This window comes from Mustelus asterias, chromosome 5, assembly GCF_964213995.1.
Source record: "Mustelus asterias chromosome 5, sMusAst1.hap1.1, whole genome shotgun sequence".
Taxonomy (NCBI): Eukaryota; Metazoa; Chordata; class Chondrichthyes; order Carcharhiniformes; family Triakidae; genus Mustelus; species Mustelus asterias.
In genome coordinates, this window is record NC_135805.1 from 90,204,453 (window position 1) to 90,221,794 (window position 17,342).

Here is a 17,342-nt window from a genome sequence, read left to right on the forward strand (position 1 = left end):
ATACAAATACTTTAATTCTTTGTCCCCTATTCTCCACTATTCATAAATTCAAAATACTTCAGGCTGTATTTGTTCCCTCTCAACCATGAACCCTGTTGTCCCTGACCTACTCTGACTACCATCCCCAAAATATCTAATTTAGCACACAGCTCTTTAAATCCCTGCACCTCTTGCCTCCACTGTAGTAAGTAGCACAAAGTTCTGCTTGACAGAGCACTTAGTTGACTTGGGTAATTTGACAAGTGAGGGAATCCAGTACAGAGAAGGACAAGGTGCTCTTTTGGTCTTTTGCAAAATCGAGTGGTCTGAGAGAGGGATTGGGTGACAAATAGGACCTGAGAACTGAAATGCAGAGGCACTAAATTAAGTTAGCAGGTAATTAGTTGGTGAATTTTATTTTTCTCTAAACTTGGCCTGTAATTTAAACTAGGATTGGGAAAGTATAAGTACTGTATTATTAAAAACGATTAGAATTATAGCTTAACTAGTTAAACTGCTAAATGAAACATTATACTGTTCTTTGGTGTCTCGTGGTTAGGATTCGGCGCTTTCGCCACCATGGCCCAGATTTGATTTCCGGTCAGGAAAGTGTAATCTTGTTACACCAGCTTTGTAGAAGTGTCATACAAATAATAATCGAGTAAAGACTTTAATTAATTGAATAAATACAATAAGGCAAGTCAGAGATGCAGACCAGGTTGTATGTCTGAACTGCAGAATTTATGGGTTGGACGATGATATTGTCCTGAGTGAATACATCTGCAGGAGATGTCTCCATCTCAAATCCCTTTGGTTCAGAATCATTGAACTCAAGTGCAAGTTGGAGACACTCTGAAATATAAGGGAAGGAATTTCTGGACAGTTTTCTCCTGAATGCGCTCTCACCCCAGAGGAAAGCAAGTCCAGGAAAGATTGGATGTGACTGATAGAGAGCCAGAATTGAGGATTTAGGAGAGGTTTCAAAGGAGGCCAAGCCTCCTGAAGTCTGCTCCTGTCCAACAAATAGAATGTATTTGCTATCTCTGAGGTGAAGGAAAAAGCCTGCAGAGAGGACAGTCGCAATGCAAACCATGGCATGCGGACTCAGAAGGGGAGAAGAGCAAAATAAATATATGGTAGTAATATGGGTCTCTATAATTTGGAGGAGAGGTAGTGTCCTCTGCCGCCAAGAATGAGAATCCTAAAGGCTGTGTTGTCTAACCAGTGCCAGGGCAAAGGATATCTCTTGGTGGTTGGAGAAAAACTTGGAAATAGATGGATTAAATCCAGTTGTCATGGTCAATGTTGAAACAAATGACATAGGTATGAACAGAGGGGAGGTCCTACTGTAAGGGTATCATGAGTTTGGATCTAATTTAAAAAGCAGGTCCTTGAACATAATTGCTGGATTATTTCCCAAAATACTTACAAATTGGCATAAGAGCAGACAAATCAGGAGAGATAACACAGCTCAAGGGCTAGTGTGGGAAAGAGGGGCCAATTTTCATGGGATGCTGGCACCAGCTCTGGGATAGGAAGGAACTCTATCAATTCAGGGTGCACCTGAGGCAGGATGGAACCCGTGTCCTAGCAAAAAAGGTAAATAGGGCAAAGGCTTTAGTAAAATGACAGGAGGGACTTGAAAGAAATGTAAGCAGTTTAAATTTAAACAAACCAGGACAAAAAGCAAAGGAAATAATGAAAATATTGATGGCATGGCAATAAATAGAGTTCTGGAACAGGAGTTAGATGGTTAGACATGAAATGTGAGGAAGTCCTATTAAACATTTGTTAAAATGTCTATGCAACAATGCACTCATTGTCCTTAAAACTTAATTGCTAGAGGCAATTCTACATTGGGACGAGTTAGATATAGTAGGGATTACTGAGACCATAGCTACAGTGGTCATTTGCAGGGCATAACATTTAGAAAAGAGAGGGGGAAAGTGGAGTAGCTGTACTTTTAAAGGATAACAATGGCAGTAGACAAAGATACAGCTATTAGCAAGAAAAAAATAATATCCATACAGATAGAGATAAAGCCTAATGAAGAATCAGTTACACTGATAGGTGTAGTCTTCAGGGCACTTCATAATGGAAGGGAGATGTAGGAAGTAACATGGAGACAGATTAGGGAATTGCATAAAAAACATGCGGTGGAATTTTCCCTGAATTGCAATAACCACAGTAGCGAGTGGGGAAATCAGTGCTGATTCTGCCGGCTGCAATGGCAGTTTTTCGTGGCAAATCGCCCCTGCCCCACCTCATTATGCATTCCCATGAAACCTGCTGGATCACTTGTGGGTCAGCCTCAGGTTCACTGGCCCTGATGTGACCTCACTGCTTCCTCAATGTGGGTGCCATATTTAAAAGAGCCAGTGGCATAGAAGTTGAGTGCTGCTTCAACTTCACAGGTACTGATAAAGAATGTCCTCCGAGTCCATGTGGCACCAATTCATCCAGAATGTGGCAAATGTGAGTTACCAGATCCCTGGACTTGCTGCGGCGTTGGTTCTCAGCCATCTGCAGATAAGACAAGTGACATTGGTACGCCCTCGGTATAGTGAGGTACCCACACATGATCTTTTGGTTTCCCTGAACCTCTGTATCCAGAGGGAGCACAGCTGGGCCTTGGTCTTCAGAGTTTTGCTTCCTGCCTTTGACAAGCCGGCATCCTCCTTCAAAATTGCCTCCTCTTCTCATTTCTGTATGCAGTTATGCAGGCAGCAATGGATTCAGGCTCCACCTGCCTGAAAGCTCCTCTGCAGTATAAATGAGAGAGGCACAGGAATCAGAACTCCTCTGTAATACTAATCTTGATGTCAATGACTTGAGTGATTGTGGCTTAATGATCCTAGTTCCGTGTCACCAAATGCTCACCACATAAACTATCAACACTGATGTGCGTACCCACGTGAACCACCTCTGCAGATCATGAACTACTGAGATGAGACAGCTTTGGTCAGGTGCCTGGATGTTCTGCCATCTGTCCAAGTGCTGGAACCCTCACATAGCGCTGTAAGACGAGTGTCTAGAGTATACATGAGCGTCAATTTTTAAACAGACTGCAAGATGTGAAGGGTGGCCTGAGGCTTGCCTTCTTGGAACCGTCCGATACCAATAATGCAACACAACCATAAAATCTCATCTGAGTGTTCATAGAATCCCTATCGTGCAGAAGAAGCCATTTGGCCCATCGAGTCTGCACCGACTCTCTGACAGAGTAACTTACCCAGACCCTCTCCCCCACCCTATCCCTGTAACCCCAAACATTTACCATGCTTAATCCATCTAACCTACTCATTTTAGGACACTAAGGGGCAATTTAGCATGGCCGATCCACCCAACCTACACATCTTTGGACTGAGGGAGTAAACCAGAGCACCCGGAGTAAACCCACCTGGACACAAGGAAAATGTGCAAACTGCACAGATAGTGACCCAAGACTGGAATTGAACCGGGATCCCTGGAGCTCTGAAGCAGCTGTGCTAATCACTGTACCATCGTGCACAGTCATTTAGGTGGTGCTTTAATCGCACCTGCACCACATTAGTCAGCTGATGTTCAAAGCCCTCAGCAGCAAAGTTTGGTCTCATGGTACTTTTCATCTGCGCAGTCATGACTGGTAGCAGAATGGTGGTGACCCTTCATTGTCGGACCAGCTTGGACATTCCCTATGCGAGAACAGAAACCCCTTCACCCTTCATCACCAAGGATATGAATGTTAATATTACTCTACTGCATAGACTTCTCACTCTTTCCCCTGTATCCCTTGATTCCCTTGCTCTTGTGGTGCTTATCCGTCAGTTAACTCATGAACATTCTGAGGTGGAAGGGCCTATGTCCCATGTTCACTTCAGCCCTCAACATTATGAGGCCACTTGAACTGTTAAATATGCAGCCCCATCCCTGTGACATATTGGCATTCCCACCTTTCACCAAGTGCTCGAAGCCATTTCCCTCTTCGTCCACCCTGCAGCCTCCGAACTTGCCCAAGACTACTTCCTCCCATGCCCCTCTTCAAGCCAGCCTTCACCCTGCAGCCACTAAGAAGACAATCCCATCTTGCTGCTGGTCTGGTGGGATCGGACTTACAAGATAGCACCCCTGAAACCGATGCTGCCAATGAAGCCTGACACTGAATTGTGTGTGCTGCCCAAAACAAGGTAGGAGAACAGTCCTCGAATGGAGGAGTGAAGTGCAGGTTGCCAGGTGCACATCACTTATGTACTGGTGTGAAATATGTTGGCGTGATTGAGTGCCAAAATGGCCTCATGATCCAAGTGAACAGAAATTGCATCCACAAAAATTTAACTTTTATATTAATCCAGCATGATCCAGGTCAAACTAACAACTTTGTATCACTATTTAAAATATTCATCTTATAAGTATATGGCACAACTTATATATGTTAATAGTTTGATAAAACCCATCTTCATATTTTTCCCTTTTAATATTTAAAATAATTTTCCAAACTAATAAAATGGTTATTTTGGAGAGTTCCATTTAGCAATACCAATTTCTCAGATTATCTCCAACTACAACTTGTATGCTATCCATTCCTATGTCAGCTAATGGTACAAATATCTAATCATTGTGTTGAGAGAGTGAGGAATAAAGTATGGTCTGAAAGGCAATAACCTAATCGTAAATTGTGATGTAATCAGCTGATTGCGGGTTCAAGTCCTACTACATGGTTACCTGGCAGGGGTGTGCTTCTCAGCCCTTTGGCTAAGATCAAGCATCCAAGATCGAGTGTAATGGGGTAAAATTTTAAAAAAAGAAACCACAATCAAGAGCATCAGTTTTTTTTAAATTAAAGGTGAGAGACTGAAAAACTAGTAAATGTAGGCTCCTGGAGGAATTTGGCTGTCTTATACGTGAATTAATAGAATCCCTACAATACAGAAGGAGGCCATTTGGCTCATTGAGCCTGCACCAGCAACAATCCCACCCAGCCCCTATCCGCATAATTCCATGCATTTACCCTGCTAATCCCCCTAACCTACACATCTTGGGACACTAAGGGGCAATTTAGCATGGCCAATCAACCTAACCCGCACATCTTTGGACTGTGGGAGGAAACCGGAGCACCTGGAGGAAACCCATGTAGACACAAGGAGAATGTGCAAACTCCACACAGTCACCCAAGGCCGGAATTGAACCCGGGTCCCTGGCACTGTGAGGCAACAGTGCTGACCACTGTGCCACCGTGCCACTCTCAAAAAGTTAACTTGCTGGTACAACAGACAATTAGGAAAGTTTATATTAGGTTATCCTTTTTTGTTAGGGGACTGGAGTACAGAAAATGTAGGAACAGAAGAAGACCATATAGCCCCTTGAGCCTGTTCCACCATTCATTGAGATCTTGGCTAAACTGTAACTTTACTCCATATATTTGCTGTTTCCCCACATCCTTTCATGTCATTGGTTAAAAATTAACAATTGATCTAGTATTGGGGTGCCATTTTAAGAAGAGAGTTCATAACTTCTCCCACCCTTCACATGTAGAGGTCTTTCCTAACTTCTCCTGATTAGTCCAGGTTGTTTAGACTATGCCCTTGTCCTAGACTCTCCAACAGGCAGAAATAGTTTATTTCAATCTACCCTATGTCTTGTCCTTATATCTTGAAAGATTCAATCAAATCATCCTTTAATTTTCTAGCTTCCAGAGTTTGTAAAAGTAAGAAAATCTTACTGCATTTAAGAGGTTTTGGCGAGACCACATCACCAGTACACTGCATAGTTTTGGTCTCCTTACCTAAGGAAGAATATACTTATTGCAGTAAGGCTGTGGCAAAGGCTTGCTGGATTGAATCCTGAGATGAGAGGATTGACCTATGAAAAGAGATTGAGTAGAATGGACCTATGTTCTTTGGACTTTAGATTCAAGTGTATAATTGTTAGAATCTGTCCTGTTAAGCCCTCTGAGTGGCATTTTACCCTGACTGGAGAGTCTAAAACTAGGGGTCCCAGGATAGAGGATTGTCCATTTAAAACTGAGATGGGGGAGAAATTTCCTCACTCGGGTTGTTGGGAATTTTTGGAATTGTCCACCCCAGAGGGCTCTGTCATTGAGTATACTCAGGACTGTGATCAATAGATTCTTGGATACTAGGTGATTATAGACAATGGGCAGAAAGACAATGTGGAAATTAAGCCAAAACCTTATTGAATGACAGAGCAGGCTCAAATGACCCTCTATTGTTCTCATGCTCCTATTTCTTTTGCTCTTAATGCTATTGATGAGTTTTAAATAAATATTAATAAAATTAAATACATTTTAAGTCAATTCTTCCATTTTTAAATTATTCAGGTGCAACTTGAAATGGAGGAACTAGTGAAGGAGCACGGAGTGAATTCATTCCAGGCATACATGAGCTATAAGGACCAATACATGCTGCGGGACAATGAGCTTTACCAAGCTTTTCGTGCTTGCAAAAGCCTTGGTGCCATACCTTGTGTCCATGCTGAAAATGGAGAGCTAGTAGCAGAGGTAAATGTTCACATTTAAAACAATTGCCATGACAACAATGAAGAATGTTTGAAAATGTACATGAGTAGTGTTTGAAGGAATCTCTCAGTTGTATTTCAGACAAAGGCCAACAGAATTTTAGATTGCATTGAAAGCTTTAATTAACCCAATGTTGTGTGTATTCTATGCAGCTGGACTTTTAGTAGTATTAAAATTAATGCAAGTGAATGAATTGGAATTAAGTATTCTTTCATCTAATTTAGTTCTGAAGTGAGGATTGTGTATAACAATATTTCTTTTGTGTTTCAGGGCGCAAAAGAAGCTCTTGAACTGGGAATCACTGGGCCTGAGGGACTAGACATCAGCAGACCTGAGGAGGTTTGTCCTATCCAAAATGGTTAAGGCACATTAAGTGTCTGTTTAAAATGAACTGAAATGATGGGCCTGAATCTCCCAAAAAAATTCGAAGTGCTGAATTGGCGACAAAACTGGTGGAAATCACGGTTGTTTTTTTTCAGTGGGAGTTCAGACTCGAATCTCCCACACTTTGTGCAATGCAGAGGTCACAATCGTGAATATCATTAAAAGTTCAGGGGCGGGGCCTATTCATGCCGAGTCTGACTGTTCTGGGCCTCTGCGCGTGTGCAGTGGCCTCAATCTGTGAGCCTCTGGTTTGCTGGCCAGCTCGATCGATCCCCGTGCAGACTGGCAGCGGAACTCCCCACCCCCACCGATTGCCCTCTTGGCCCCGCCCACAATAGGCCCTGGCCCCGCCCCCTTGGCACTGCCCAATGCCTGGTGGGCAGTGCTTGGCACTGCCCAATGCCTGGTGGGCAGTGCCCCTGAGCATATGTACTTTTCCCCATGGGCAGTGCCAGGGGGCACAGACTGGCACTGCCAGGGTGCCCATGCCCAGGGGGTGCCACCCTGCTGCCCGGTTTTGCCCATGCCCTGATTTCCCCCCCTTCAATCCAGCAAGGTCTCCCACTAGTTCTCTGCAAGTGGGGAGCTAATCTAAATCCCCGCTGGAATGAAATACTCCTGGTCGGATGGGAGAAGCCTTCGGGCCCAGAGAATTCGGGAAATAAATGAGATTTAGAATACATGAAAAACAGATTTAAATGACTTGCCTCACTTCCCGCCGATTTCCAGTGCGGTCCCGACTGCGCCTGCTCTCCGGCTGTGGGAGACGTGCATGCATCGGGAACGCATGTGCGAACACCGCGAAATGGCTGACATGCAATTCTCCCATCCCAGCACGCCAAAAAACATGTGCGTGGGATGGGAGAATCGGGCCCGATGTTTACAATAAACCTTGTGTGCAGGTTACTTGAATTTCAGGTAACTAGAAGCCCGTTCCATAAAACAGTAAGCTTAATAGTGAAAATGTACAGTGATGAAAACAAATAGTCCATGAGGAAGCAATACTGTTGATAAGTTTGAATGGTTTATTCCATTCACTGTTTAGGGATTTCTGTCATGTGCCCCTGTTTTATAACCATTGGTAATTCATGTAGAGAAAAGCAAGCCTTTGATTGCTTTGGGATCTGAGGGTGCAGGAAAGATCACAGGTTGAAGTCAGTTGTTTTACTCACCCCCTCCTCCACCCAGCAACAAGTATGAGGAGTTCATGGACTTTGTGGTCACTAAAATTGAGACCATCCAATTAGTTGACTGTACCATTTCCTGTCCTCCTCCTAGTTTATCAGGCCAAACTTGTGCCTCTGCCCTGGTTATGAAGTTTGATCTCTGTTTTCTCTCCTGTCTTACCTAATGGCCTCTTCAAGCTGATCTTGTCTATGAGATCCACCTCTTGTTCCTATGACCCTATTTCCACTAAACCGCCAGCCACCCAACCCCTCCTATCCCCCATGCTAGCTAATTCCGTTAATGGTTCTCACTCCTCAATTACTGACCCCATGCCCATTAAGTCTGCAGCTTTCACTGTCCTCAAAAAAAACCTTCCACCCCTCTATCTGCGTCTCCAGCCTCCCTTTGCTCTCCAAAATCCTTGAACATTTCACCTCTCAAATCTTTCCTTGAATTCAATGTTTGAATCCTTCCAATGAGGTTTTCACCCTGCCACAGGATGTCATCTGTGATGTTAATACGACCTGATATGGTACTATGTGTCTGTGACAAAAGTAAATAACCTCAATCTGTCTGCAGCCTCCGACATGGTTGATCTCACAGCTCCAATTCCGACTGGTTCCATTCTGACTCATCCTGTTGCAGCCAGAGAATCAGCTATAGTAATTTCTCTTCCTGCTTCCATACTGTTGCCTCCCGTGTGCCCTCAGGATCTATCCTTTGACATCTCATATTTCCCATCTACATGCTGTTCTTTGGAGACATCCAGTCTGCTTGAAACCTTGGTTTCATATTTGGCCCCAAGGTGAGCTTCCAACCACATGTCCATGCCATCACTAACACCACCTCTGTAACATAGCCCCGCCTTAGTTCATCTGCTGCTGAAGCTATCTTCCATGCTTTTACTGCCTCCAGAATTGATTATTTCAACTTGACTGTTTTTCCACATTCTATCCTTTGTAAACTTGGGGTCATGCAAAATGCTCTAACTCACACCAAGCCTCATTCACCCATATCACCCCTAATTCACACCAAGTCCTACTCATCCATGTCACCCTTTTGCTGCATTGGCTCCCAATTAAGCAACACTACCATTTTAAAATTCTCGTTCTTGTTTATGAAATTGTGTATGGCCCTATCTCAGCTCCATGACCATCCAAGATATCCATGTGATTCCAATTCTAGAACTCTATCCCTGAACTCTTGACAACCATCCCCCCCATGCAAAGTACTTACCTTTCTGTCATGGGCCCGGCCCCTCAGGCTCTGACCCAGGTGGGCAGTGCCAGGATGCCAGGCTGGCACTGCCAAGGGGCATTACCCGGCCTGACTACTGGGGGGCTTCAATGTCCTCCAGCCCCACCGACGAGGCCATCACGTTAGGTCCCCTTTGGTGGGGACCATACATGATTCTCGCCGGTGAGGATCTCAAACGGCAAGGACAAGTGAGCCCGAACAATAGCGGCCGGGCCTTATTAATGATATTTAAATATGGTCATAAATATTGAAATCGCATTGCGTCCTTTATGGGCACGAAGCCAATTTCACTGGCAATTCAGTGCTGGTAACATGAGAGGCAAAAAACTGGGTGCGTACACAATTTATCGCCTCTTCCCCGATCTTACCGGCTTACCATGCTGATCAACTGACAAGGGGACAAGCTGGCAAGATCACCCCCCTACATCTTTGCTCAGGTTTTTGCTTATCTGGCCATGGGGTCAGGATCCAGTCCTGAAAAGTTCCTTGGGACATTTTATATGCTAATGGTGTCAGATAAATGCGAGTTGTTCTCTTGTTTAGGTTTGCTGACATTTTACCCTCTCGCTACGTAAGGGGTTTCTCGAAGTCCTCCTAATGGCGAGGGCAGCTTCCTTTCTCACGTCATCATCGGGTCCCTTCCTAAAATTGGATTACATTGTACAAACCGGGCTTTGTGTACATAGTCCGTAGTTCTGTATAATGTTGGTGATTATGTGCACATGGTTTCTAATGATTTCAAGGCAAGTTTCAAAATGGATTTAGCAAGTTTGTAACTGTTTTGTTATGGAAATGGAAATTGTTACGTTTTGAACTGGAATGCTAACGAAAACCACAAGAAGCTGAATAATCAGAATGGTGCTGCTTCAGTAAGTTCACAATACAGATTTTCAATTAAAATATTTTTTTTTGTCTCTCCAAATTTTGGAAATTTAAGTGAAGCAGACGATTTTAAATGGGCATTCTGTTAAATCATGTTGCTAGGTTCCAAAGAACATTCTTCTGAAAAGTGCACAGGAAAATATTGTTCTCTAGAATTGTGTTACAGCATATATTGTGAGATGCTGCAAAGGTTCAGTAAAGCTTTTATGTTCAATCATCATATCTCGCCTGTGAGACCCTGTGCTATACTTAAACACATTGGGAATTTGGAGGAGCAGGACTGATTTATTTTCGACTAAGTACTTTTGTTTCTGTATGAAAAATGTTTAAAATACTCCTTGCTTTCTTCATTCAGCTTGAAGCAGAAGCAACACATCGTGCCATCACAATTGCTAATCGTGTGAGTTTTTCTGTTAAACAGTTATGTTTTAAGTATATATTCTTCAGTGTTTCAGCTGAGCTCCATACCTAACTGTTCCTGTTATTTCCCAATTTCAGACCCATTGTCCGTTATATTTGGTTAATGTCTCAAGCAGATCTGCAGGTGATGTCATTGCTTCTGCAAGGATGCAAGGTAAGGTTGGTTACTAGAGTATGGAAAAATTAAATCCAGTGCATTTGTATTCTGACATTATAGACAAGGACTGGAATGTTCCAGCCATTCATGCCTGTGGGAACTCCTGGTCCCACCAATGGCACAGTCCCTATGTGGGTTTCCCAGTGGCCAGGCGTGCATTCAGTGAAAAACCCCATTGACAACGATGGGACCCTGCCATTGAGGATCCCATTGCCGCAAAACATGCGACAGGTTGCATTGAAAATCCCACCCGATTGTTGTTGATGATGAGATTCTACTTTCAATGATAAAGATGCAATAGCATTCAAGAAGTTTGCGTTATGTACACTTCCGTTTATGCAGTTCTATCTTGTAAGAGTGAAGCAAAGAGCCAGATGTCTGATAACTAGGCCAAAGAAGAAGTTAGATCTCAAATGATGAGTCATTTCTTCACCAAAGCAAGTAATTTTTAAGAAGCCTTGAATCTTTTTTCAACAAGTTGTAAACAACTTTTTGATGCATTATATCTTCCAAGTAGACTAGGCAAATACTGTTGACTTTTGAAAAGCAGAAGCATGTATTGTTGTTTTCTAAGTGACTATATCTTTTCTTAAAGTGAAAGCCTTGTATCGCTTCTTATTTTACAAGCTTGAGGGTAAAGGCCAACCTTCTGAATCTTGTTGAGTGATAAAGAAAAGGCAAGCTCTTGATTGTCAAACGGAAGCAGCTTGTATGTATTCATCCCATAGACACTCAGAACAACATTCAGAGGGAATCTCATCAAATAATAGCTAAAGCTTTCATTTTAAATTCTCAGTACCTGCTATCCAGTCTACCATTCGAAAGAAAAGTTATAGTGCAGAAATATATCATAATTTGAAATCGAACTTAGCACCTATTTCCATCACAAATACTACTTCTTCAGGAAAGGAACTAAGAGAGTTCATTTATGTTGTCCTAACTCATTCTACATAGAAACAAAGAAGATAAGAGCAGGAGGAGGCCATTTGGCCCTTTGAGCCTGCTCCACCATTCATCACGATCATACCCAATTCAATAACCTAATCCTGCTTTCTACCCATAACCTTTGATCCCATTCACCCCAAGTGTTATATCTAGCCACCTCTTGAATACATTCAATGTTTTGGCATCAACTACTTCCTGTGGTAATGAATTCCACAGGTTCACCACTCTTTGGGTGAAGAAATGTCTCCTCATCTCTGTCCTAAATGGTCTACCCCGAATCCTCAAGACTGTGACCCCTGGTTCTGGATTCCCCCCACCATCGGGAACATCCTCCCTGTATCTACCCTGTCTAGTCTTGTTAGAATTTCATAAGTCTCTATGAGATTCCCCCCCCTCATTCCTCTGAACTCCAGCGAAAACAATCCTAACCTCGTCAATCTCTCCTCATACATCAATCCCACCATCCCCGGAATCAGCTTGGTAAACCTTCGCTGCACTCCTCGAGAGCAAGAACATCCTTCCTCAGAAAGGGAGACCAAAACTGCACATAATGCTCTAGGTGTGGCCTCACCAAGGCTCTGAATAATTGCAACAGCACATCCCTGCTCCTGTACTCTAAACCTCTCGCAATGAAGGCCACTATACCATTTGCTTTCTTTACCGCCTGATGCACCTGCATGCTTACCTTCAGCGACTGGTGCACAAGGACACACAGGTCCCGCTGCACTCTCCCCTCTCCCAATTCACAGCCATTCAGGTAGTAATCTGCCGCCTTGCTTTTGCTTCCAAAATGAATAACCTCACACTTATCCAAGTTATACTGCATCTGCCATTGATTTGCCAACTCACCCAACCTGTCCAGGTCATGCTAAAGGATCTCTGCATCCTTGTCACAGTTCACCCTCCTACCCAACTTGGTATCATCTGCAAACTTTGAGATGTTACATTTTGTTCCCTCGTCCAGATCATTAATATATATTGTAAATAGCTGGGTCCCAGCACTGATCCATGTGGCACCTCGCTAGTTACTGCCTGCCAATTTGAAAGGCACCCATTGATTCCTACTCTTTGTTTCCTCTCTGCCAACTAGTTTTCTATCCATCTCAATACACTTCCCCCAATCCCATGCGTTTTGATCTTGCATGATAATCTCTTATCGAGGACGTTATCAAACGCTTTCTAAAAATGCAAATATACCACATCGACTGGCTCCCCCTTGTCAACTCTACTAGTTACATCTTCAAAGAATTCCAACAGATTTGTCAAGTATGATTTCCCCTTAGACCCATGCTGACTCTGTCTGATCCTGCCACTGCTTTCTAAATGCTCCGCTACAAAATCCTTGATAATGGATTCAAGAATTTTCCCCACTACTAATGTTAGGCTTACTGGTCTATAATTCCCTGTGTTCTCTCTCTCTTCCTTTTTGAATACTGGAGTGACATTAACTACCCTCCAATCTGGGGGGACTGTTCTAGAGTCTATAGAATCCTGGGAGATGACCACCAATGCATCCATTATTTCTAGAGCCACTTCCTTAAGTACTCTGGGATGTAAATTATCAGGCCCTGGGGATTTATCCGTCTTCAATCCCATCAATTTTCCCAGTACCATTTCTCTACTAGTATTGATCTCCCTCAGTTCTTCCCTTTCACCAAATCTTGCATTCTCCAACATTTCTGGTACCTGATTTGTGTCTTCTTTCTCTGTGCTTTGAACCTATCATTTGGTGGCTTTAACGTCATGGTTGTGACAATTCCTTTCTTTGCTTTGTTTCAGTAGGTCAAGTCATCGCTATGATCAGGCCCATCTTAAATCTTTTCACTGATTTTAGATTTTATTTTTTGTGTTCTATCACTGTCAAATGACTAGCTTATCCACATTCTTCTCACCATTTCAGCCCTCATATCAAATTCAGAATTTGTAGGGTAGTTTTATTTGGATCTCTCAACTCTATTGCTCCTTTCCTTAGTAAATGCACACTCTGGGTGGAAGTTTCAATTTTTGAGATGAAGTGTGGTGGCAGGCGGGTGTTGCAGTGCATTTCCTACCAGGTGGTGGAGAAAAATGAAAGACCCATAAAACAGATGCATAAAGGAGAAAAAATATCCTTGAGTTACTATAAACATCACCATGAAAAATCCACTGCCCTGTAATATATTAAAAATATTGTATCCATGTGAACTTATTGGCCAAAAACCTCACTTTCTATTTTCATGTATTGTCACACTTCTGTATCGACTTTTGTCAATACAAATTCCTATTTGCGTATTTATGAAAGAAAATGCTAATTTAGACTTGTCACACTATAATTATACCTTTCTGCCAGTAATGGATGTGTGGTATTTCAGTTTTGCAACTCTGAATTCCTTAAACTGTATTACGGATAAATTGTGTTATTTAACCAAAGGTAATGTAAAAATTTGAATATTATGCATAATTTGTTATTTTAAAAGGGGAACTGAATTGCCTCAATGCACCCTGGTCCAGTTATCATGTATGCCTAGTTTTGTTTAACCTGTAGACTCCTCTTGGTTTTGTAGACTCCATTTGGTCTCCTTTCCCATATGCAGCATGACAACTGATCAATTTATGCATATATGATATTATTTAACAGTTACTTTGACAGGTAAGGACTGTCCTCCACTTTCTTTAAAACGAGTACGGGTGTCACCATTTGGTTGAGTCTTTTAAAGTGGTGAACGGTCAAATTGTCAAGATCCTGGAGGCAATTGCTGATTGGTTTCAGCTATAAATTTACAATTGGAAAGCAAATCAAAGAATCTCCCACACCTGTCTCCAGTTTTGTGGGTGAAAAAAATATCTTCAAGAGAATTTCTTGCCAAGATGGGAACTTTTAGATTTTCCACCTAAATAATTCTGTGATGTTAGCAATGTTTAGGTTCAACTACGTGCCACCCTATAATGCGATTTCTCTGTTTTGAATCGCTTGAGTACTTAAATTGTTATTTAAGTACTCACTGCAATACTCCTCATCAATAATGTCTGAGTACCTGACTAAATAATTTGCACTTGGTAAAGCTATTAATCAAAATTCCATGAGTGTTTACTTTGCAAAAAAATGCTTTTATAACAATCATTTCCTCAAACTGATTCTCTCTTTAATATACCAAAATGTATGTGGATTTAAAAACTAAAATTTGTGTGCATTCAGATTAACCCAAACTTTAAAAAATGCTTCATAGAAGTAAAAATACAAACCTCTGACATGAAGAGAATGAAAATTGCTTCAAGTATCTGTGTATACATGTATATTTAATTGGTAAGTTTTAATTAGGTGAATGAGGTATACAATATACAGTTTTTAAATTGTTAATTCAATTTTTTTAAGGTAAAATCATATATGGGGAAACAACCCTAGCGCACACAACTCTGAATGGATCAAGCTATTACCATCCAGACTGGTCTCATGCTGCTGCTCACGTTACTGCGCCTCCTCTCCGACTGGATGCTAGCACTCCCAACTACCTCATGAGCTTGCTAGCCAAGTGAGTTTCTGTAACAAGCTGAAACCATTCTTTTTCTTTAAGCTGTCTGCCCAAACTTTGAAAACTATTTTCGACTTAAGCTTTAGTCAGATATATCAGAAGATTGCAGGTGCATATCATAATTTATTCTACCTGAGTGATTTCACTATTATTAATTCACAAATTGGCAAATGCATTTTTAAAGTTATGATTATTCCATAATTATAACATGGATTAGAATTGAGGTTACATTTACAGGTATAAATGTGGATAGGAGCAAAAACAGTGCCAATGGCCAAAAACCAAGCAGTCAGATCCCGAAGCTCCGAGTTAGAAAATCAGAAGAAGTCATATATTAGTATCATATTTTCATCATGTTTTTGGCTATGGTTTTCTAAATCATTACATTCAAACATGTATGTAGCAAGGAATGATTTTGATAACATGACACTCAAGCTGCTTGGATAATGAAGCAGTCTGTGCCTGCATGCAGCAAACATTGGGGTAACATTCACATTAGGGCTAGTAAGTGTCAAATTAGTTTCATGCCATACGTGTGCCCACTAATGAGAGTCTAACCACAGCCGGTTAACATTCAGTGGTGCTATCATTGTCAAATCCTCCACCGTCAACCTCTTGGGGCCACCATTAACCAGAAGCCTTACTGGACCAGCTACATTAATGCTGTGGCTACAAGGTCAGAAGCTGGAAATTCTGTGATTAGTGACAAACCTTTTGGCTCCCCAAAGCCTTTCCAATATCCAAAGAGCACAAATCTTGAGTGCAATGCCATCAATACTCAAAAATACTCAACGCCATTAAGGGCAAGGCAATCTGCTTGATTAGCACTCCTTAGAATCACCTGAGACATTCATTGCTCTCAGCACACAGTGTCTTGAAAGATGTAGAACAAAGAAAAGTACAGCACCGAAACAGGCCCTTCAGCCTCCAAGCCTGTGCTGACACATGATGCCCTAACTAAACTTAAAAAAAACCTTCTGCCTTTACTTGGTCTGTATCCCTCTATTCCCTCCCTATCCATGTACTCATCCAGATGCCTCTTAAATGTTGCAAATGTGCTTGCTTCCACCACCAGCTCTGACAGCACATTCTAGGCACCCACCACTCTTCTGTGTGAAAAACTTCCCCTGCATATCTCCCTTAAACTTCCCCCTCTCGTCTTGAATCTGTGCCCCCTTGTAATTGACGCTTCCATCCTGAGAAAAAACCTCTGACTATTCACCCTTTCTATGCCTCTCATAATTTTGTAGACCACTTATCGGGTCTCTCCTCAGCCTCTGTCTTTCCAGTGAAAACAATCCTAATTTATTCAACCTCTCCTCATAGTCAACACCCTAGTGAACCTTCTTTGCACTCTCTCCAAAGCTTCCACTTCATTTTGTAGTGTGGTGACCAGAACTGCAGGCAATACTCCAAATGCGGCCTAACCAAGATTTTATGTAGCTGCAACATGATTTCGCAACTCTTGTACTCAATGCCCCGGCCGATGAAGCCAAGCAAGCCAAATGCCTTCTAATTCACCTTGGCCACCTGTGTTGCCACTTTTAGGGAACTGTGGACCTGCATGCCCAGATCCTTCTGTATGTTAATGTTCCTAAGGGTTCTGCTATTTACAGTATAATTCACACCTAAATTCGATCCTCCAAAATGCATCACCTCGCATTTGTCCGGATTAAACTCCATCTGCCATTTCTGTGCCCAAGTCTCCAATCTATTTATATATCCTGTTGCATCCTCTGACAATCCCCGGCACTATCAGCAAACTCCGCCAATCATCATGTCATCTGCAAACTTACTAATCAGACCACCCCACATTTCTTTCCAGGTCATTTATGTATACTACAAATAACAGAGGTCCCAGCACTGATCCCTGCAGAACACCACTGGCTACAGATCTCCATTCTGAAAACATCCTTCCGCCACTATCCTCTTATCTTCTATGACCAAGCCAGTTCTCTGTCCATCTAGCCAGTCCACCCCGAATCCCATGTGATTTTAGTTTTTGTACTAGTCTGCCATGTGGGATCTTGCCAAACACCTTCCTAAAGTCCATAAAAACTACATCCACAACCCTTCCCTCATCAATTATCTTTGTCACCTCTTCAAAAAATTCAGTCAAGTTGGTGAA

At 42.3% G+C, this 17,342-nt stretch overlaps 1 protein-coding gene across 1 annotated transcript in view; it reads left to right on the plus strand.

Annotated features, from left to right (window-relative positions):
* dpysl5b (dihydropyrimidinase like 5b) overlaps positions 1-17,342 on the plus strand; it is a 56,318-nt gene that overhangs the window by 14,380 nt on the left and 24,596 nt on the right. The window contains exons 3-7 of the mRNA XM_078213736.1: positions 6,296-6,475; positions 6,764-6,832; positions 10,539-10,583; positions 10,682-10,757; positions 15,058-15,214. Of these exons, the coding sequence (XP_078069862.1) occupies positions 6,296-6,475; positions 6,764-6,832; positions 10,539-10,583; positions 10,682-10,757; positions 15,058-15,214 (527 nt within the window). The remainder of the gene's footprint in view (positions 1-6,295; positions 6,476-6,763; positions 6,833-10,538; positions 10,584-10,681; positions 10,758-15,057; positions 15,215-17,342) is intronic.